The sequence below is a fragment of the Corvus brachyrhynchos genome, unplaced genomic scaffold (genome assembly GCF_000691975.1).
Source record: "Corvus brachyrhynchos isolate BGI_N302 unplaced genomic scaffold, ASM69197v1 scaffold933, whole genome shotgun sequence".
Classification (NCBI taxonomy): domain Eukaryota; kingdom Metazoa; phylum Chordata; class Aves; order Passeriformes; family Corvidae; genus Corvus; species Corvus brachyrhynchos.
The window spans coordinates 378,825-400,298 of NW_008237401.1; the positions used below are offsets into that span (position 1 = coordinate 378,825).

Sequence of the window (21,474 nt, forward strand, 5' to 3'; positions counted from 1 at the left end):
CCCTGGGTGTTTTCCCCCTCACTTTGTGCACAGAAGGCCCTGATACTGGACTTGTGCATCCCAAAGCCAGGCAGTGCCAAGCAGTGGTTTGGTGCCAGTGTCCAGCTTTCACTTGGTTAGGGCTGAAATCTGCTTATTTATACTGCTGTTATGGGGTTAGAAGTTTATATAAATATTTCATCATTTTGGACCCGTTTTTACAATAATCTTGGAGAGGTTGCACCTTGTTAGTGCAAATACACCATGGAACTTTTCCCTGTCACTAGACATAAATAGTTCCTTCTTTTCCAAGTTCAAGACATGCTGGTCAAGTGAGCAGTGCAGGACATGAGGGCAGGTCTGGTTGCCTTTCAGCACATGAGAGCCCCTTTCGTTTGTGTTCTTTTAGTTTTTGTCAAGTTGCTGACTGTGTGTTCTTAAATAATCCTGCTGATTTCTCCATACTTCCTTCCTTCTACAAGCGAGACATTTGAGAAATCAGTTTATTTAAATTGGAAGAGGAGATATTGCACCCTCAGAGAGGCAACGGGAGGAAAATTCTCTATCAGAAGTAGTTGTGGATTTGGAGATGGCTGGTGAGTAAGATCTTTCTTACTTTCAGGCCTGTTTATTTTGGTTCAAGGTCCACTGGTGTCAGTGTGGAGGGGATATATGACCTCCCTGTTTTGTGAAGATACGTTTTGACAGCAGTGATGTACTGACAGAAGGCAGGAAAATTCCATGTGTGAGGATGTTGGTGATTGGAACAACAGAAATATCAGGGTGATAGCACAATATCCTGTGTAACCAGGGCAGTAAATTGACTGTTCCTTCTCTTCATGGTAAAAGGATGTTTTTTCTACTTAAAAAGGCCACTTTGCACCAAAAACTGAACATCATTCTTTTTGAAGAACTATTAATGTGCTTTATTAATTAGGAGGAGTGGGCGTGCTGGGAGAAAAGTGTATTCTCCGCTGAAGTAGCCGAGTTCAGTGACTTTGGGGTGGGTTTGCAAAGTGCAGCTGGGTCGTTGGGCTGAGCTTGGAGGGTTCTCTTTGCTGCTGAGTTTGGCTCATTATTTTGATCTTCCACGCAGCTTAAAGGCTTTCACATGAGAAGGATCTTGCCACATCCTGCTCCGCAGCAGGAACAAAGCGCTGCTGGAGCAGACGTTGACTCTGCCCAAAGAGCCCTGAACAGAAGTTGCTCCTCGCGTGATCCTTCTTGTAAAGAGCACTGCAGCTGACAGGATAATGGGGTTTCTTAGCCCTGCTGGTGATGTGCCAACAGGGTTTCCTTAGCAGTGCCATTCTTTGAGGAGCCGTGGATGCTGATGTAAACACAACTGAAAGCTTCACACAGCCCGGACTGAGCGCAGGGCCTGGAATCTGCTGCTCATGCCATGCTGCGCAGGACATTTTTCTTCTGCTCTGTCTATTTAAATCTGCTTTCCCAGGCTTGTAGGCGACTTGAATGGGTTGTACTGTTGAGCGCAGGAAAGCTGGCCTGGTGTCTGCATGGAGGAGCTGTACCGCTCCGTGGGGCAGCCTCCCGTTCCCAGGGATACAGAATCGTGTTGGGATGGGGGTGTACAGAGCAGGTTCAAGGGTATTGAACAAGGTGTTTTGGTTCCCACTAGTCAGGCTTGAAGGGAATGAGTAGGAAACCCAAGCCTGGCTCTGTGCTGCTCCCAGAGCTGCTGCTGCTGCTGCTGCTGCTGCTGCTGCTGCTGCTGCTGCTGCTGCTGCTGCTGCTGCTGCTGCTGCTGCTGCTGCTGCTGCTGCTGCTGCTGCTGCTGCTGCTGCTGCTGCTGCTGCTGCTGCTGCTGCTGCTGCTGCTGCTGCTGCTGCTGCTGCTGCTGCTGCTGCTGCTGCTGCTGCTGCTGCTGCTGCTGCTGCTGCTGCTGCTGCTGCTGCTGCTGCTGCTGCTGCCTCCGTCAGGAACGCGTCGGGAATTTGGTGGGAGTCTCCGCCAGTCAAATTACAGGTGTCGCACACTAATTGGAGGCTGGTAAAAGTTTAATAATTGTATTGCTTTGCCTTTAAGTAGTGGGATCCTGCTCTGGTGACTAATGCTGTTTAATAGTGACTGTCCTCGAGTGAGCTCTTGGGAGTGCAGTGACTAGGGATTCTGTTTCAGATTTCAGCGCTTTGGGAGAAACAACGTATTTTGTTCTCTTGAGCAGCCTCCACTTTCTCTGCTGCATTTTCTATGGAAAGGGAGTAATGTCCTTATGAACACACTCTTGGTACTGGCTCTTTAGGAAAACCAGGGCAGGAGGGGTGTGGGATATGTATCTCACCTCTCGATTTTTGGAAGATTCATTCTTGCGATTGATTTTTCACTGTACTTGGTCGGTTCAATTTTTAGTTGGGTTTTGTTTGAGGAGGGATTTTGTAAGTGCTAATGCCTCCATCAAGTTCTCTTTCTTTGTTTCATCATGCATAATCACCGACCTCATTGCACTGTGACTTGGAATAGCATTATCCCATCTGGAAATACATAATTACTGCGCAGGGTGAGGTGCCAACTGGGTTCGTTTCTGTGCTCTGTTTAAGGGCAGGTCAGAGTTGCTGAATCCTTGGTGTGAGCAGGTGTGTTTGATCACTAGATAGGGCAATAATTGCTCTTCTTTCTTCTCCTCTTCTTGCATCTTACTCAAGAATCTAGGATTTGATTAGGAAAAGTAACTTCAGGTCTGGCTGTGTATCCAAACTGCCTTTTGGTATGGCTGGACACGGTGTTGCTGTGGAGTCAGGATGGGAGGAGAGTTACCAGCAAGGAGTCCCTGTGGCACTTGGCTTATGTTAAAAATTGAAGTCAACAGAATTATTAAATATTGACACCTGAGAGCCAAGAAAAGGTGGGCGACAGGAGTCGCGCACAGGATTAAAACCTGCAGTAACTTCTATTTTAATCTCTTTGTTTGTATTCCTGGGCTAAAACCAGGCTTGATTTGGAAAATCATCTGTCCACACTTGTCTATGCCATGTAGAAAGTGCAGGCTGCGAGAACAGGCAGAGTTTGTGTATAATCTCTCATCGTTGAGCTGGACAAGCAACTCCTGGGAGAGCGTTATCAGCACTCACAGCTCAAATAATTCCTGGAGGAGAGACAATGCTCTACCTGCCTGAATCAAGTGCTGAGTCACAGGGCTGTCACAGTTTAGTCATTTCCTGGGAAACTTTGCTTTTCAGTCTGGTGGGAGAGTGCGAGGTCTGCACTTGTGCTGGGGATTGAACACCTGGGAATTTCTGCTGGTGTCTGTGAGCAGGAGGTTAGTCAGCAAAAAGAATTGGTCAGGGCAGAATCACTTCAGCTGGGTTATTTAATGCTCTGGGAGTTGTCTTGCTTTACTCAGCTCAGCTGGTTCTTGGGTACGTGTGTGTGACACTGTGCGTGTCCCCTCCTGTAGATTGTTCTGGTGCAGGGCTGCTGTTAAAACTCTGCAGTGCTCCTGCCTCTCAACTCACATGGTTCTCACTGACTGCGTGTTAAAAATAGATGAAAACATTTCTCCTGAACAGATTTTGTAAAATCCTGCTTGTGGCAAAGTCTTGGCTTCATTGCATTAGGGAGGGAAAACGTGTTTTCCCCCAATGACAAGTTGTAGCTATTTAAAGGATTTTTACTTTTTATCCCTAGGATGGGGTTACATGGAAGACCTATTATTTGTATATGGAATTCAACTGTTTATGTGCATGTGCTGCACGTAAATTTTATGGGTAACGTAAAATTTCTACGGCTGCACTTCACAATAGAGTATCTCATATAAAGTTGACTTTGGTGATTGGATTTTGCAGGTGTTTGTTGAAGGCAGTTGAGCAGAGCCTGTGTTTCGGGTTATCAGGGCTAACACAATTTACTCATGGAGTTGGAAGGTTTTAAGAGTTTCTCTTCAAGAGTCTTTGAAGCCTTTTAAAAAATATTTTACCTTTTGGAAAGGTAGATGTTAGCTGTGCGTTGGCAGCATGATTTCTGTGGCTGATCACAGAATCGCAGAATCCTTGAGGTTGGAAAAGCCCTCCAAGGTCATCGAATCCAACCTGTGACTGATCCCCACCCTGTCATCAGCCCAGAGCACTGAGTGCCACGTCCAGTCATTTTCTGGACACCTCCAGGGCTGGGGACTCCACCACCTCCCTGAGCAGCCCTTTTCAATGTCTAACTGCCCTTTCCATGAAGAAATTCCTCCTGATGCACAAGTGCATTTTGCATCCCGTTGTCCCAGCTGAGGATCTGAAAGGCAAAGTCTTTCTGGCTCTTTAGTTCTTACACGGAGGTGAAGAAGAGGCCGTTTGACCAATGTACCTGAGGACGTCCTTTAAATGAACTTTAAATAGAGATACCAGGACGTGGTGATGCTGTATGAGCCACACACGGTCATTGTGAGCAACGTTCTCTGTTGCTGTGAGAGAAGAATCAACCAGAGCACAGTTACACCCACGAGAGGCTCTTTATTCCCAGTCCTAGCTCCCAAAGCCTCTGAGAACTCATTTTGCTGACCGTGGATAGTGCTATTTTCAGCAGAAATGCCCGTGCTAAGTTCCCAGGTGTGTCTTTGTGTGGGAGAGGGAGAGTCTGCAGCTGAGGTTGAGCTGGTGACACCTCTTTGTCGCTGATGCCCCCAGCCCAGGTGTACAGGGGGAACTGGACCCTGTCCTTAGCTCACCCACTTGGTGATGCATCACATATGGCCTCGAAGATTACAGCTGGAAATACACAACACAGACGGGTGAATCGAGGACACTGGATCTGCTGCAACTCGGAAATGCTGCTGAAAGATAAAGAGATTCTTCGGTGTAGTTTCAGGAGTTGGATTTACTGCTTAAAGTTAGAACAACAAAAAAGCCCTTGAGGTTTATGGTACCCAGTGAGTGACCCGGGGCGAAGAGCACCTTGTGACCTGGCATGACCCAGACCTTGAACACAGGGCAGCCGTGCCACAGAAACCTCATCTTGAATGGAATTCTTTAGAAATAATAAATGTTGAGATTAAAATAGTTTTAATTTGGTAAAACAACACTCCTAAGCCTTTAGAAAAGGGTTTTGGAACTGCAGAACAGAGCCCCCACAGTGCTGCAGCCAAGTCGGCTTGTTCTGTGTGTGTAAATTAATCTGGAGCTGATCTGTCTGTGAAACTTCTAACACCGAAGCTGTAGCAGTCTAATGCTTGTGCCCAACAAACACAGCTTTGTGAGCCTGGCTGGGTTTTCAGTGCCCTATTCATGCTCCTCCAGGGAATACAATGGTGCTGTTAAAGGGAAACTACAGAGCCCAAACCTGCGCTGGTTGTTTGGTGACAAGTACGGGGAGTAAGGTGTTATTTCTTTCAAGAAATCAGACTTTTTCTGGAAGACTGTTAGTTCACAGACCTTGCTATTATCTCCAAGAAGGAAACCTGATATACAGCTTCACCCAAAGGAAGGAGGAGGGAATCTTTGAAGCTGCATCATCATTTGGCCTCAAACAGAACGAGGCAATTGTCTAAACTTGTTTCAAATGCAGTTTTTGTGCTGCAGTTGTAGCTGAGAGTGGTAGGAGGAGTTTAAGGCCATTGCACAGGTACAGTCTATTTGAGCACACGGCCTTAGAAAAAAAGGTTTAAATGTTGTGGTTTGGGTTGCTGAAGCCTTGGAGTGAAGATATCCCAGTTTTAACCCTCAGTAAAACCATTGGGGAGAATGTGGGATGTCTAGAAGTTTCCAGTTCTCCAGGAAAATCACAGAATCCCAAACTGGCTTGAGTTGGAAGGGAGCTTAAAGTCCATCCAGTCCCACCCCCTGCCATGGGCACCGACACTTTCCACTATCCCAGGTTGCTCCAAGCCCTGTCCAGCCTGGCCTTGGACACTTCCAGGGATGGGGCATCCTCAGCTCCTCTGGACAACCTGTGCCAGGGCCTCAGCACCCTCACAGGGAAGAATTTCTTCTTTAAGAAAGGTGGGAACCAGCTGTAAATACATAAATGGGTGATGACAGCATTTCTTACTAAGTGCTGGCCCGATGTTGTGCCCATTTTTTGCCCAGGCCACAAGTGCACTTAGTCCTCACTTCGGCTTTCTCAAACGTGCTACCTCCCACTCCAGTCACACTTGAAAGGCCTTATCTGGAGGTGACATGCAGCAAAAGAACATTTTGGACTTTCAGCAGCACTGCTGGTCTTCATTGTCTCGGTGTTGGCACTCCAGACTCAAGCCTGCAGGCCCAGACTCTGTGTTCTGCTCTTTCAGAGCAGGTTCGAGCTGATGAAACCACGGGAAGATGTTTCCTGGCCTGTGCCTGGATGTGAGCAGGGGAGTAGGCAAGAAAGGCCAAGTCATCAGGTCATTTATAGGGGTCAGACCTGAAATCCAGATGCAGCAGTGATAATAGAATAATTCTATTATTTTTGTTATAATCTTTTTATCATGTTTGCTTTTAGTAGAGTAGCTGTCTGTGCTTTGGGGCTAATGGAAGTTCCAGAAGCACCACCAGGATTCCCTGGTAGCACAAACTGTTGGAAACATCAACAAATTTTTTTTTTTTTTTTTTTTTTAAAGCATGCAAACATTTTTTTAAACACACACAAACTGCTTTCCAATTGGAATCTTTTCCTTGCTGCAGCCCAGTGTTTGGAGGCTTTGTTGGGGAGATGCTGTGCCCTACGTGATCATTTTCCTTAATTTCTCTACTGTAGTAATTATGGTTTTGTTAGACAGTAAATGATTCAGTGTTCTCATTCCATGGGGGAAGGGGAGCAGGGATGTTGAAAGAGGAGCATTGTCTGAGCTAGCAGGATTAGCGGGTGTTACCACCTTGCACTGATTGAGCACCACTGGTTAGAACAGATCATCAACGCTAATTGCTGAAAAGCAGCCTGGCGTCACCGGCCGGGCGGGGAGTGAGGCTCCCGGGACTCTGGGCTCCTCTGGTGCCAGATTTGAATATAGGTGTGACATCCAGGCTGATCAGGATTTGAATATAGGTGTGACATCCAGGCTGATCAGGTGTCGTTCCCTGGGCTTCCCTGGTCTTTGCCACTGCAAGCTCATCCTTCCTTTTGCACTCCCAGCGATCAGAACATTCTTGGATTTGAGGATCAATTCTGTATTTCCTCTGAAGAAATTAGGAGAATCGGATGACGATGGTAGTGGTGGGGGGGCTGTGTTTACACCTGGTCTGTTCCAGGGCACTGCTTACCTGTGGAAGCTGAAGACGTCGCTGCACCGGAGCTGTCGCTGCAGCAGAGGTGGCAGGAAGGAAGAAGAGCCTCTTCCTCCACCACAGCAGCAGCACAGCTCACTCTCATCTTTCCTCTGAAACCCCTAAAACTGCTTCCCTTTGAGCAGAACCCCATTTCCTGGGCAGGGCCTCAGCTTGGGGAGGCTCAGCCTCAGCTCAGGGCAGATACGGATAAATACAGAGTGAACTGAACAGAAATGGTGGCTGGGAGGGAGCCAGGAGAGTCTCAAAGCTGCTCATGTTTTAATTTCTTCCTTGGGAATGAACAAACACCATTTTACAGCCAAATTATCAGCTCTCGTTTGCTTTGCTGATGGTTCTTTGTAGTGCCCTGTCTTCCATCTGCCTGGAGAGGGGTTGTGGTTCTCAGGGTGGGTTTTGAGCTCTCTGGGGAGAATTTAGCACCCAAAGTGTCACTGAGTGTTTTGTTTGTGGAAGGGGGAGTTATTGTTTGACCAAGGTTATGTCAGAGGAGCGAATGGTTCCAGAGTCTGCAGCCCTATTGTCCTGGTGCTCTTCCTGTGGCTGTAACTTGTGATATTCCGTGAGGAAGTCCACGTTTGTGTCCAGATCTCACCATTTCCATTTCCTGTAGATCAGCAGAAAAGGAATAGGGTGAAAGAAAACTTTTTCTTTAGTGATTCTTTTGTTTCTGTGTCAGTGGATTGGTACCAAATTTGGACTCTGCATGACCAGATAAGAGGATTTATTCAACAAACTCATTCCACCTGTGCCACGTGTCAAAGGGACACTTGTTTCCAAGGCTGGACATGCTAATTTGGTTGTGACAGTTGTGGTTGCAGTAGTCAAATCATCATGTCCATGAGGTGACTCTACACCCATGCCTGCACATGAGGTTTTTCCCAAAAGGACAATCCCTGTGTCTTGCTGGAGCTTTATTTCAGGTGATCGTGGTTTGGTTCACACCTGTGTGGATGGTGCTCTGGAAAGAACTCGGATTTATCTCTTTCCCCAAACCTTTCAGTCCCTGCTGCCCAGTTCCACTTCAGTAGGGCTGGTCTCAAAATTGAGGCTTTACATTTCCTAATCCTGTGCAGGTGTTTGAGACTGTCAACCTGTTTGTCAACAGGATGGTTGATCTATTTTTTTATGTTATAACAACATGAAAATTCAGATGGAATTGGAAATTCAGCACTAGGAAGATAGAGCACTGCCAGGGAGTCCCAGGAATCTATCACCTTTATTATATTTACTGCTTGAATTTTTCTCCTTGGAACTTCTCTCCTTTTGCCAAGTAACATAAGGCTTTTATTTGTTTCATTGGCTTATGCTCAGAGAATCCTTTTTACAACAATAATATCAACGATGTGCATCACATGGAGCTGAGGTTGCAAGTAGTGCTGTGACCTGAGTTACCTTCTTGTTTCTCAGTAGTATCTCACCTTGGCTTCAGATTTCCAAATGCGAGCCTGGGAACCAGGCCCTGCTTGCATTCCAGTGTGGATGGGTTTGTTTTCTTGGTGGGATATTGGTGTGGAACAAGTAATTAGAGAGAATTCTCTGCTTTCCAGCATGTGAAACAGAAAGGGATGCTACTAGTAGTTAAAGTTCTGGTATTTGTTCATAATGTACTTACATTATTTGTATATGTTGTGTTCCTTAGTAATTCCAACAATTTTCTGTGGCAAATGTTTCATTATATGTAGTGTGTAACCACCAATGGCAAGAGTACAATTAAATCTTGGGGAGAAATTAATCACAGAATAAGAGCTCTGAACAAACCTGTGGGTTGGCTTATAAGGAGAAACCCCTCCCTTCTCTGTGTACCTGTGTTTGTTTTCCTGCAGTGTCCATCCCCTGGCTCCGTGTGCCTCCCAAATGGACATGTGTGTTCTGGCAGCCCAGAGGGTCACCTTGTCCTGGGGGCTGCCAGGTCCTGTGTCACTGGCCGGGCGAGGGAGGGGATGGTCACGCTCGGCTCTGGCCTGGGGCTGCCTCACCTCCAGTCCCACAATATCAACAAGATCTAAAGCTGTTGCAGAGGGTCCAAAGGAGGGACACAGGGTGGGAAAGGGTCTGGAGGAGTGGCTGAGGGCTCTGGGTCTGTTCAGCTGGAGAAGAGACTGAGGGGACTCATTGGGGGCTGCAGCTTCATCCCGAGGGGCAGCTCCGATCTCTGCTCCCTGTCACCAGTGGCAGGACACGAGGGAATGGCCAGAGCTGGACCAGGGGAGGATATCGGGAAAGGTTCTTCTCCCAGAGGAGGGTCAGGCACTGCCCAGGCTCCCCAGGGAATGGGAACGGCCCCGAGGCTGCCAGAGCTCCAGGAGCGTTGGGACAGCGCTGCCAGGGATGCCCAGGCTGGGGTTGTTGGGGGGTCTGTGCAGGGCCAAGGGTGGGACTGGAAGATCCCTGGGGGTCTCTTCCAACTCATGACATTCCATGATTTTCTGAAAACTGCCTCTGAAAGTGGAGGCAGACCTGGGCAGAGCTGCTGCAGTCACTCAGCACGTCGTCCTTGGCCACATGGGAGCTCAGTTTGTCCCTCTCCCTGCACGTACCTGTCCGGTGAGCGGGGTGAGCGTCACCTGAGCTCTGCATTGCAGTCAGGCACTAAAATTACTGCTTTGCTTGGCATTTCAGTGCTTCGTGGACATTCTCCTTTTCAGCTGCTGGATTTGTTTGGACTTGTTGGGCCCTGACTCAAACGTAGTGTTAGAGGAGTGTGATAAAACTCTGTGTGCAGATGCACACCCTGCCCTGAGCAGTGCCAGTCAGAGACCCATGGAATGCTTTGGGTTGGAAGGGACCTTAAACCTCATCCTGTTCCACCCCCTGCCATGGGCAGGGGACACCTTCCACTATCCCAGGTTCCTCCAAGCCCCAGTGTCCAACCTGGCCTGGACACTTCCAGGGATCCAGAGGCAGCCTGTGCCAGGGCCTCCCCACCCTCACAGGGAGGAATTTCTTCTTGATATCTTATCTAAACCTCTGTCAATTTGAAGCCATTAAGTTTGAGTCCCACTCCAGCTCTGAAACTCCTGGTCTCGGTGTTTCAAGTGCCACTGGTGTTTGAGTGCCCAGCACTAAGGAGTGCAGTCCATTCCCTTTCCAGGCATTTCACAAATCACCTTTGGAACCCAACTGGGCACTTAGCTGGAATGTTTTAGCAGAAATGCTGGTGGTGTTGGGAGGCTTAGAGCCTGAAGCTTGTAATCCCCTTTTGTGGTGTGGCCCCCGGCGCCGGCAGGAGGGGACTGGCAGGAGGATCCTGTTCAGAGCAAACCCTGAGGCCGGAGCTGCTCCGGGGCTGAGGCTGTTCCCTCTCAGTTCAGGCTCACAGCAAAGAAAACATCCTGTTTGTGATCACTCACTTCTTGTCATCGTATAACTGTGGCTTGATTTTAGCTTGATACCAAATAATTCTGTTTTCTTAGTGCTGTGAGTTTGAGTGCTCCCCATCTCCGGGAGGTGGGAGGTTCTAAGTGCTGGGCAGGCTACGAAGAGGCTTGAAACGCTGCAGGGCTGTTTGTTTTAATCCCTCCAAGGTTTCAGTCTTTCTTGTGGTTCTGATGTAATGTGAGAAATTAAAACAAAAGGCAGCAGCCAGATGGTGCATCTCCAGGATCAGACAGATTAGTTTTTTAAAAGAGGGAAAAGTTTACAAATGCTTATTCTGATCTCTAGAGTAATCACTCTAATAATAATCACTCCAGAGGGGATTCTTCCCCTCTGCTGTGCTTTTGTGACAGCCCACCTGGAGTCCTCTGTCCAGTTCTGGGGCCCCCAACATAAGAAGGATGTGGAACTGTTGGAGCAAGTCCAGAGGAGGCCACAAAGTTGAAAAAAGGACTGGAGCACCTCCCTTATGGAGACAGGCTGGGAGAGTTGGGAATAATCAGCATGGAGAAGAGATGGTTCTGTGGAGACTGCACAGCACCTTCCAGTGTCTGAAAGGGCTACAGGGAAGCTGGAGAAGGACAATTCATCAGGAACTGCAGTGACAGGACAGGGGGAACGGGTTCAAACTGAAAGAGGGGAAGTTTAAGTTACATATGTGGAAGAAATTCCTCCCCATGAGGGTGGTGAGGCCCTGGCACCTGGATCATGGGCTGTGCTTGCTGGCCAAGAGTCTGGAAGTTGACTGCCCATCCTTGCCTCAGTTTTTGGAGACCCCCTGAGCAGCTGCTGGAGTGGACTCGCTTTGTTTGCTGTTTGATTAGTTGAAGATGAGGCTCTGAATTTGCACTTCCCCTTCCCCCTGTTGGCTGGGAATTATCCCACTTTGTTCGCCTAAGTTGTTTTGTGGTTACAGAATATTTTCATGCACTCCCAGTTTCCCTTTTTAGGTTTTCACTGCTTTGATATTCCATTTAGATAGCTGCTGTGATCCAAGTTATTGCATTTAAATAGTGGATAGTGTAGGTCTCTGATCCCAAGGGAAACTGCAGAAGTTCTGTAATATGGAGCTTTGAAATCCTAATGTACTTGGATTCATTGAGTTTCAGGTTTTCTTCAGCTGTGTTCAGGTAAAACTTTCATGGCACTGAAAAAAAAGCAAGCAGACCTCAAACTGAAAAATTCTAATGTGATTAAATGAGTTTTCTTTGCTTGTTTTTAGGGGACATCACACAGAAGGGGTATGAGAAGAAGAGAGCAAAGCTGCTGGCTCCGTATGTTCCGCAAACCCAAGGTAGGTCCTCGTTTGGGCTGGAATCAGGATTTTGTAGAGCTGTGACATTAAAGGGATCTGTGGAATGGAGCACTGAGATCCCATTTGCCAACTCTGGATTATTCTGTTCCGTAGGTGTTTCCTGAGCTGATCCATGACAGTGTGGGGGGGTGTGGATTGGGTCTATAGTTCTTGTCTTCTGTTGAGCTCCAGGGATTCCTGGCAGCTCCAGAGCTCGTTGGTGGGACTCTGCAGTGCTGTGGGAGGGTGGGGAGGCCGTGGCACAGGGTGCCCAGAGAAGCTGGGGCTGCCCCTGGATCCCTGGAAGTGTCCAAGGCCAGGCTGGGCAGGGCTTGGAGCAACCTGGAATAGTGGAAGGCGTCCCTGCCCATGGCAGGGGGTGGGACTGGATGAGGTTTAAGGTCCCTCCCAACCCAAAGCATCCTGTGATCGCCCACATCCGTCCATCACATCCCACTCCCTTGCCTGCTGAGAACTCAGGGGCTCTGGATCAATCCTGACGCTCCTTGAGAACCATTCTGGAAACATTCTCAAAAATGTCTGAACTGCAGTGTTGGTCGGTGCTGTGTCCTTCAGCCATCTTAATGCCTTGTTGGAGAAACGTTAGGATTTTCATAATTTGTTGCTTTATTTTACCAGAGTATCTGAAATCACGTCCTTTGGGTGCAGTTGTTTCCTTTGGTTCAGAGATCCGGAGCAGCTCAGCTGGTCGTGTGTGGGATAATTATGTAGAATTGTAAGCTGAAGGACGTGGCTGAATGTGTGTCTAATCATTGTTGTGGGGCTTACCCGGAATAATTGTTACTGAGCTGCTGAGACGTTCAGCCATTAAGAACTGATGTGTCTGGTTCTGACTTCGGGCAGTGACTGGATGTGACGGGGAGTCCTGAATGGAGCTACTGGAATTTACTGAGCCTGGTTTACTGCCAAAAAAAAATTGATAAAGAGTAAAAGCTCAAAGTGCATTTATTGCCCGTCAACACCACGGGACTGGGGGGAAATGACAGCAGCTCCCTTCAGGCACTTGATGGGGGAACATAAAGTTGTCATGTGGCAACTCCCAGACTCTTCCACCCCAAACCACTGCCCAGTTCCTGCTCTCCAGCTGGTTCTCAGGTTGCATTTGGTTGTTTATTCATCTCAAGCTGGGGCTCGTTCCCTTGTTTGAGGTTGGGTTTTATACCCAAAAGATCAGTGTGTTCTGTCTGAGCCGCGTGCTGAAAGGAGCAAGGCAAGCAGAAATTGTAATTTAGCCTTCAAAATGGAGATTTTGTTACAAACAGCTCTCCACGTGCTGAGGACTCTGTGGAGCAGGATGCAATGGGAATCTCAGCAACTTGGTTGCTGCCTATTTATCAAATCTATTTCTGTTACTTAAAGAAACCAAAAATGAACATACACATGACTAATCCCTCTTGATAAGTATGTATTTGTTGAGCAGGTTTTACAGTCCTCAGGCTAGCATTTGTGCCAGTGGAGATCTCGAGCCTGAGGAGGAAATGGGGAATCCTTGGGTGGTTCAGGAGCTCTTGGCAGCCCTGCTTTTGTCCCGAGTCTTCTGGAGGCTGAAGATGATACAATCCTGGCCCCAACCCTGGCACTGTGCACATGTTGGATCTGTCTCAGAAAATGTTTAATTAGGAGGGAAAAAAAGTGTTTGGCGAGACTGGGCTCGTTAATTGTGGGGCTTTGAGAGCTGCCAGTGGAGCCAAAGTCCAGGCAGAGGCCAGGGATGATGGAGGTCACCAATTAACCCAGAGGTTTGATTGCCCTTCCAGCCCAGCTCTCCAGCTTTTTATACATCTCACACCCAGCTGCCCCAGTGTCTGGGAATCTCCTGTTGTAAAAACCCTGTGGAAGTCATGCGTGAGGGATTGGGAATCAGGTCACCTTGGTAATGAGAAAAAAATTAATTTAGTCCACAACAACAACAGCAACAAAATACTTAGTGCTGGCATTTAGTGCCATTTCTCTGAGCACTGGCTGATGGAGTGTCTCCATTTCATGGATGTGGAATGAGAGGAAGGGAGGGAAGGTGACATGTCAGGGCATGTCAGCAGGATAATTTAGGAGGTTCTTACTGCTCAATCTGTGCTCCATTCACATGGCCTCTGGGAGCTTGCCTCGTTATTCTGGAGTTAAGGCAGCACTGTTAATTACCTAAACATGCATTTTTTCCTGGTGCGGTATCCATTAAGGTCCATCTAGCTGGTAACTCCTGAAAAGTCTCTGCAACCTGCAGATCCCAAAATCTGAAGTCCCTAATTCCAGAGAGTTCTCCTTGATGGGAGGCAGCAGCAAGTGCAGCACATGAAGCCCATGGAGCCGTGCCTGAAGCTGGGCCAGGTGTCCCTGGGTTCTGGGAGTGTGTTAAGGCTGCCCTGGAGACTCAAGTTGGTTATTTCCACGTTTTTATGGGTATGTAGCTTGAACAAAAACATCTTCCAGGAGTAGCCAGTCCAGCCCCAGCACTGCTGTTCCATTCCGTACGCAGACAGCAGAGTGACGCGTTTGCAGCTGCTTCCTTGTGCATGTGGCACTTGCTCTCCTTGTTATTCATGCAAACATTTCTCCTTGTTGATCTTCTAATGGTTCAGTCTCTGAATCTCTGAATCATTGGCCCTTCACCAAAATGCAGGAATCACAAAGCAGTCAATTCTCATTAGAAACTAAAGACAGTCAACAGATCCATGGCATCCTTCAAAGCCAATCTAAAATAATTCATTTTCCATCTCTCTGTCATATTTGTCATGTTTCTGCCAGCAGAAAGTGCAGCCGTAGCAGGATTATTCTGAAGGGAGCTCTAAATAAATCACCTGTCACCTGCCAGGCTCGGCTCACTTGTGCTGCTTTGTTGTGTAACCATTAGTGATTTACACTCCTTCCTCCTCTGTGTCTGAACGCTTTGTGAGGCCACTGGAACATGTTATTGTGTCAGAGCAAAATACTGAAACAAAGAGCTTGTTCTCTGTGTGTCGTGTCACTTACAGCCACCTCTGATCCCTTCCTAACTGGAATGTCATGTTTGCCCTGTGATGCCCCGCAGAGAGATGAGAGGCTTTTACAAGACTTACGAAAGAGAACTGAATATGAATTTAATAATTCATTTAAAATAGTGTTAAATCTGCTGCTGACATCTAGTGGGTGCCTGAATTCGTAAATACTCGAGTGATCAGAAAACCCGAAGCTTTTCTGTTTGGTCTGTGAAGTTGTGTTGTCTTTGGATCAAAATAAAACTCTGCTGGGTTTGATGAAGGCAAATAAATGCTACAAAGATGTTAAACTGGTTATCAATGGAATGTGTTCCAGAGTGACAGGAAGGGACACAAACTGATGCTTTTGGATGTGGGTGAGCTGAGATTTTGAATCTATAATCTTGCTCTGGAGCCCAGGTCCTGCACCTGAACCCCAGAGATCTCTTTTCCTTTTCCATTCAGCTTTTTGTGCCCCTTGCACATTTGCACAGGGGATGAGAGTGTTTTGATAAGCAAATACAGGACTCTGATATATGTTACCATATCCAAAAAAATACCAGTGGAAAGGGAATTGTTTGTCCCAGTGGAATAATTGTTTGTCCCCCTAATTGGTTTGAGGATTTCTGGCCAGCAGATCTCTTTAACTAGAAATAAAGGTTCTCAGTTTTTGCCATGGTAGTTTAAAGAATCATTAACAATCCACAATTAAGTGGGTTGTTAGTTTGCTCTAACATTCAATAATATTCCAGTAATATTTTGCTCTTTGGGATTTTAGAAGGGACAGGAGATGGATGAAGGAAGATGAGGAATTAAAAAATTGTCTTTCTACAGGAGAGATATTGAGGGGCTGGAGTGTGTCCAGAGACAGGAACAGAGCTGGGGAGGGGGCTGGAGAATCCTGAGGGAGCTGGGGGGATTCAGGGGGGCTCAGGGGGGACCTTTTCACTCCACAACTCCCCAACAGGAGGGTGGAGCCAGGTGGGGGTCAGGAGGTTTGGGTCGGACATCAGGAGGAGTTTCATGGAAAGGGTGCTCAGGCCTTGGCAGGGGCTGCCCAGGGAGGTTTGGAGTGCCCACCCTGGAGGTGTCCAAGGAAGGGCTGGAGGTGGCACTCAGCGCTCTGGGCTGGGGACAAGGTGGGGATTGGGCACAGCTTTGGGACTGGATGGTCTGGGAGGGCTTTTCCAGCCTCAAGGATTCTGTGATCCTGTGGAGACTCCTGCAGCTAGGTCAGGGTGATTTGCTGTTATTGTGAGTCCCTGAGCTCAAGGCACTCACCTGAAGTTGTTTACCTAAAACCACACACCTCGAAAGGTAGTGTAACTGGAATTGAAGCCCAGGATTTGTGGTTTTCTCTCCATTGCTCTGATCCTTTGGTAGTTTGTGAGAATTCTGAAGCAGCACATGCTTAGGTGATGCAGCTGCTCTTGTTTTTGCATGACTCCAGGTGAAATTACAGCTGGTGACCCCTGGGTTTTAGTTTTCAAAACTTCCCTCTGACATACAGATTCATTTTAAAATTGAACCTCCAGTAGCAACAATTCCAAGTTGCTCTTGCTGAATTATGTAAAATGATGGTGTTTTATCAGATTATCTATTTTGCTCCCTGTTTTAATGGGAAAAACAAACTTTTCCTGGATGATAAAGCCATGCACTTGGCATGCTGAAAGCCAGAACCGAACAGCTGGAGGTCTCCTTGGGTTTGTGATTAATGGGAACAGCAAAGGCTCTTGCTGCTGGTTTATTATTGGTTTTCCAGTCAATGACAAGCACTGGTCACTGGGACACTGAGTGACAAACCAGCTTCCCGACATCCACAACGCTGTCATGGGAAAAGGGAAAAGTGTGGTCCAAAAAAGCTCCTTTCATTTCCTGCTCCATGTTTTCCAGGGGTCGATCCAGCATTACAGAAGGAATCCAGACCTCAGATGCCCGTTCCATCTGCAACTCCAGCCTCAGCATCATCCTCCTCATCCAAATTCCACCGAGCTCGCTCAGGGGGAGCCAGAGATGAACGTTATCGATCTGGTAAGGGCAGGGACAAGAGTCCCTCCCCTGGATTCCTCTCTGTGGGGAGGAAAGTGCTGTGTCCTCTCAAGGAATCAAAATTATTATGTCTGCTGATGGAAAGTCCTGTCTTGGTGGTTCTCTGTAATGAAACATCAGACTGTGGGGTGCAGCTGCTGAATCAAAACCCCTTATAAGTAGAAAAAGCAAATAATGCCACCCTGATACTCTGGATTGATGCCAATTGTTCGGTGCAATTACACAAAGATGTAATGAGCTTAATCCAGAAGTTACCAGAGTAACAAACCTGGCCCTGCATTCAGCTCGCTAACTTCAGGAACCTCAATTAGTTTCCTTGTTTTAAAAAAGAGAATAAAAGGTGATGCTACTCCTGGGATGGCAGAAAAGAGTCCTTGGGAAGGCGCTGAAAGGGGGATGTCACAAACAGGCGGATCGGGGTGTTGGCACCATAACCCTAACCCTAACTGCTGTGCTCTTGCTGAAGGCAGCTTGTGCCCTTCCCTCTCGCAGACATCCACACGGAAGCGGTCCAGGCAGCGCTGGCCAAGCACAAGGAGCAGAAGATGGCCCTGCCCATGCCCACCAAGCGCCGCTCCACCTTCGTCCAGTCCCCGGCAGACGCCTGCACTCCCCCAGGTGAGGCTGTGCCGGGATGTCCAGGGTCACACCTTCCAAACCAAGGGGCTGCAGTGCTGCCGGTGTTCCAGCTCTTCACACACCTGCAGGGAGTGTGTTAGTCCTCTCTCAGGGCTGGGAAGTGACCTCTCTTCCAGAGTTCTTAAAGAACCACGTGGTGGGATTCTTGGGATGTCCTGTGCGAGGAGTTGGACGTGGATGGTCCTTGTGGGTCCAACTCAGGGTATTCCATGGTTCTATGGTTCAAATTGGCCAGAGCTGAGCAGCCCTGGACTGAGGCCACTTCTGCTTCCCTCACACCCGTTTCTGATGGATAATTCACGTCTTGATTTCATTCGTGTTTAATGCTCAGCGCACAGGAGGAGGGCTTGCAGTGATGTTTGTTTCTGGGCGAGGACCTCGGAGGGGTCCGCTGGGATTCCACGACTTGCAGGACTTTTCCCACCCCTGCCATGTACTGGCTGCAGCAGAATCCTTGGATGACATGGTGTCTGTCACGATGCATGTGCAGCAGATATCAGTAACCCTCTGTTTTCCAGCAGCTCGATGCACTGACTGACAAATGAGTCCATGTGATTTTTGGCAATGACTTCTATGTTGTGTCTCATTGTGCAGAAGCATCGCAGCCATTTGGATTGACAAAGTCATCCGAATGTTATGAATCCACATCCCCTGGTGAATTCATAGCTCTGAAACTGCTCTGCTGGGCCATGTCACTCCTCCTCCTCCTCCTCCTTACTTCCTGTTTTATCACACTTCCTTTTTCCCTTCCTTTCTCCGGGGGGCTGATGCATGTTCCTGGTGTCTGCTTGGGTCTCAGCTCTGTGCTCACTTGTCCAGGACTGCAGCACATCCTGTGCTGTGGGAGTCACATGAATCGAGGTCAGCACTTACAGCGTGGCTGGAGCCAGTCCTCTGCCTCAGCTCCTAACTCCGTTCCACTCTGCAAGTGGGTAGAACATGATTTGGTAGTTTGGTTTACCGCTCGAGTGTAGGCAGAAAATCACTTTGAGGAACACCTAAATTTCAGGCCAAAGCTGCCGGTATGTTTGTATTTAGCAATGTACGACTCAACATCTCAAGACCTGAGTGCTCGCTTCATGGTAATTAAATAATCAGTTCACAATTTTGGGACAGCTGAGGTATCTGTGCTTTGGGACACACAGGAAGCAGTTCCTTGCTGTAGATTTCTCTGTTTTGTTTTGGGGTTGGGCTTTTTGTTTGTTTTCTGCAATTGAAAGGGCCCCATTTAGAGCCCCAGACAAAAGCGTTTTCTGCTGTGGCCTTGGCACAGTTGTTTCCTGTGTTTTCTTTGTTCCTGGGACTTTGCAGTTTGACAACAACCCTCACCCCTCACTTTCCAGTTCAGAATGACCAGAGTTAGGCAAAACAGCATCTGATATTATGGAATGTGAATGGAAAAGTAATGAGAGTTAAGTTCTAGGCTTGGAGACCCCAGGGGAAGGATGTTGTCTGAGGAGGTGAATCAAACAGGGGTGAGTGTGTTCCCACTGACAATTCTGCTGCTTTAACCTCTGGTGTGGCTGATGTAACAGCCCGTGGAAAACAGATCTTCCTGTGAAAGCCTGTGCTGTTGATATGTGATTGGAAAGAGCATGTTCAGTGCCATGTGCTTTTCCCTAAGCAGCTAGATTTTCTTTCTGCTTCCACACAGACACGTCTTCCGCCTCCGAGGACGAGGGCTCGCTCAGGCGCCAAGCTGCTCTCTCTGCTGCATTGCACCAGAGCTTACAGAATGCTGAGTCTTGGATCAACCGATCTGTTCAGGGGTCATCCACATCCTCATCAGCATCCTCTACACTTTCCCATGGAGAAGGCAAAGGGACCAGTGGGTCACTAGCTGATGTATTTGCCAATACTCGAATAGGTAGGAGCTGGGTACGAACAGAACAATCGCTTCGAGTTCAGACTGTGTTGATAAAGCTGCAGTTGTCCGTTGCAGAAGGGAAATTTGGAGCAAGAGTTTAGCTGGTATTGATGGAACTTGCTAGGATTGGTTGGAGTTGCACCGTCACGCTGTTGTTTTCCGGAAGAATTTCAGAAGATTGAGGTGGTTGTAAAAGGGAGAGTGGGGAGCAGGAGCTTCTGGAAGCAGGGAAGACTGCAGGGACAGTGTGGACAGAGCAGGAGGCACAACTCTCTGTGTCCTGTGTTGCTTTATGTCTCCAGCTCTTGGGAGCTCCTGTGGGCACAAAGCTGCCCAGTGCAAGTGGCATTTTCATCTGTGTCCTGACGAATCCCCTAGGGGTGTCTGTGCCTGTGGAGTGGGGGAATGCTGTGTTTAACATCCTCATTTTGCTCTGAGCCCTGATGGTTTATTGTTTGCGTTAGATCAGGAAAGAAAAAGAACCAAATCCAGCCATGTGTGTGAACAAATGAGCCTGTCATTAAAAAATGGGGTTAGAGGAGTAAAGCTTTAGCCCAGCTCTTCCACGACTGTCTGAGGAATAACCAGAGCATCCAGGTACTGAGGAGACGGAGCAAAATCTACAGATCTGGATACCCCGGGCTCAGTTTTCTGAGGCTCTGAGGTGCTCCTTGCTGCTGATGCTTCTGTATGAAATGGCCAAGTTTGTTTTTGCTCTGTGTATGTTTGTCCTTTTTAGCTGCTGGTGAGGAAATTCCTGCACCGTAGGACATTGTCTGTATTTCATGTGCTCTCTGCTTCTGCTTAACTGGGTTGGGGCAAGCAGTGCATAGAAGTGCTGGTGATTTTATCTTTCACTTATTTATTTTTTTATTGCTGTTATTTTTGTTTGTTTATTCGCTGGGATGCAAATTGTTTCCTGAAATGGAAAACTGAGGAGATTGCCCATAAAATGTAGTCAATATAATTAATGTCTTTGAAGCAGAGAGGCTGTTTTTAATTGGAGCATGCAGAAGGCCACATTACCTTTTGCAATGAATTAAGGTAACACAGCTTTTTACCTCCAGAATATCTACTGTCTAATCTAATTAGTGTCTTATGCAAAATAGAAGCTTTGAATCTTTGTCAGAATTACATTTGCCACATTCATCCTGGTTTAAAGGAATAGAACTCTCACATACACAGCTCTGCACATCTCTCTCTCGAGAGAGAGAGCAATGCAAAGTCCTGCAGATGTTTGGATTGTACAAATCCATGTCCTTTCCAGTGATTTTAGAAGTTCGGTGCATGAGAAATATTCCTTGCCACTGTGTCTCCAAAGGGATGCAGAAATGGGTTCTTTTTCCTCCTTAGAAAAAGGGAAATCAACACAGAATCAATCACAAAACCCCGTCAGTGGGAATTATTTAGGATTTGACTTCAGACTATCTGTAAAGCCCAGCCCGTAGTTTCATACTGTGGGGTTTTTCCTTTGTAAGCAACAGTTGCTGGTGCTGTTAAGCCAGAATAGAATATTCTTGCCCTATCAGATGATTGAACCTGCTGGGTTGTGCAAAGAAACCCCACATAAGCAAAAATCCCTTGTTTAAGAGACAGTTCACTGGAGAATTCCTGCAGGATGCAGTTGCAGCCTCGGCTGAAAGGCAGGACAGTGTCTTGCAGCTTGAAGCAGAAGTAAGACCCAGCTCACACTGTTCATTGGGTTTGTTCTGTAACTGCTGGACAACTGTAACCACCCAGCTGGAAGTGATTGAAACCCAACACGATTTTTGCTGATCTGCTTTGGTCAAATTCCCACGTGTTTTGTTTTCAAAAGCCCTCACTCACAAAAAAGCTAAATAGTAGAATTCTAGCAAGAGAGATCAGTGCATAGGTGAGGGAGGGATTTGTTCTGGACTTTGGGTGTTTCAGAGCTCATGTGAATCTCAAACTTTTAAAATTTTATTTATTTATTTATTTCACAGTACGTAATGTCAAGAAATTGAGCTTCAAGGTTAGAAACCAAGAACAGGAATTCTGTTTTGCTGCAGCACTTTCCTGACATGGACAAAACCTTGTGCCTTTGGTTTTTTGGTTTCCAGAACACATAAT

General features: G+C 47.4%; 1 protein-coding gene across 3 annotated transcripts in view; it reads left to right on the forward strand.

Moving 5' to 3' along the window:
- The first annotated feature begins 553 nt into the window (after positions 1-553).
- The window catches only part of DIP2B (disco interacting protein 2 homolog B), a 46,605-nt gene continuing 25,684 nt past the window's right edge, over positions 554-21,474 (forward strand). For 2 of the 3 annotated variants that reach the window (XM_017730753.1, XM_017730754.1), the window contains exons 1-5: positions 554-575; positions 11,785-11,856; positions 16,722-16,859; positions 17,370-17,495; positions 19,171-19,383. In XM_017730753.1, coding sequence (XP_017586242.1) covers positions 569-575; positions 11,785-11,856; positions 16,722-16,859; positions 17,370-17,495; positions 19,171-19,383 — 556 coding nt within the window. In that variant the 5' untranslated portion in view covers positions 554-568. The remainder of the gene's footprint in view (positions 576-11,784; positions 11,857-16,721; positions 16,860-17,369; positions 17,496-19,170; positions 19,384-21,474) is intronic. The other variant, XM_017730755.1, reaches the window with a different exon arrangement.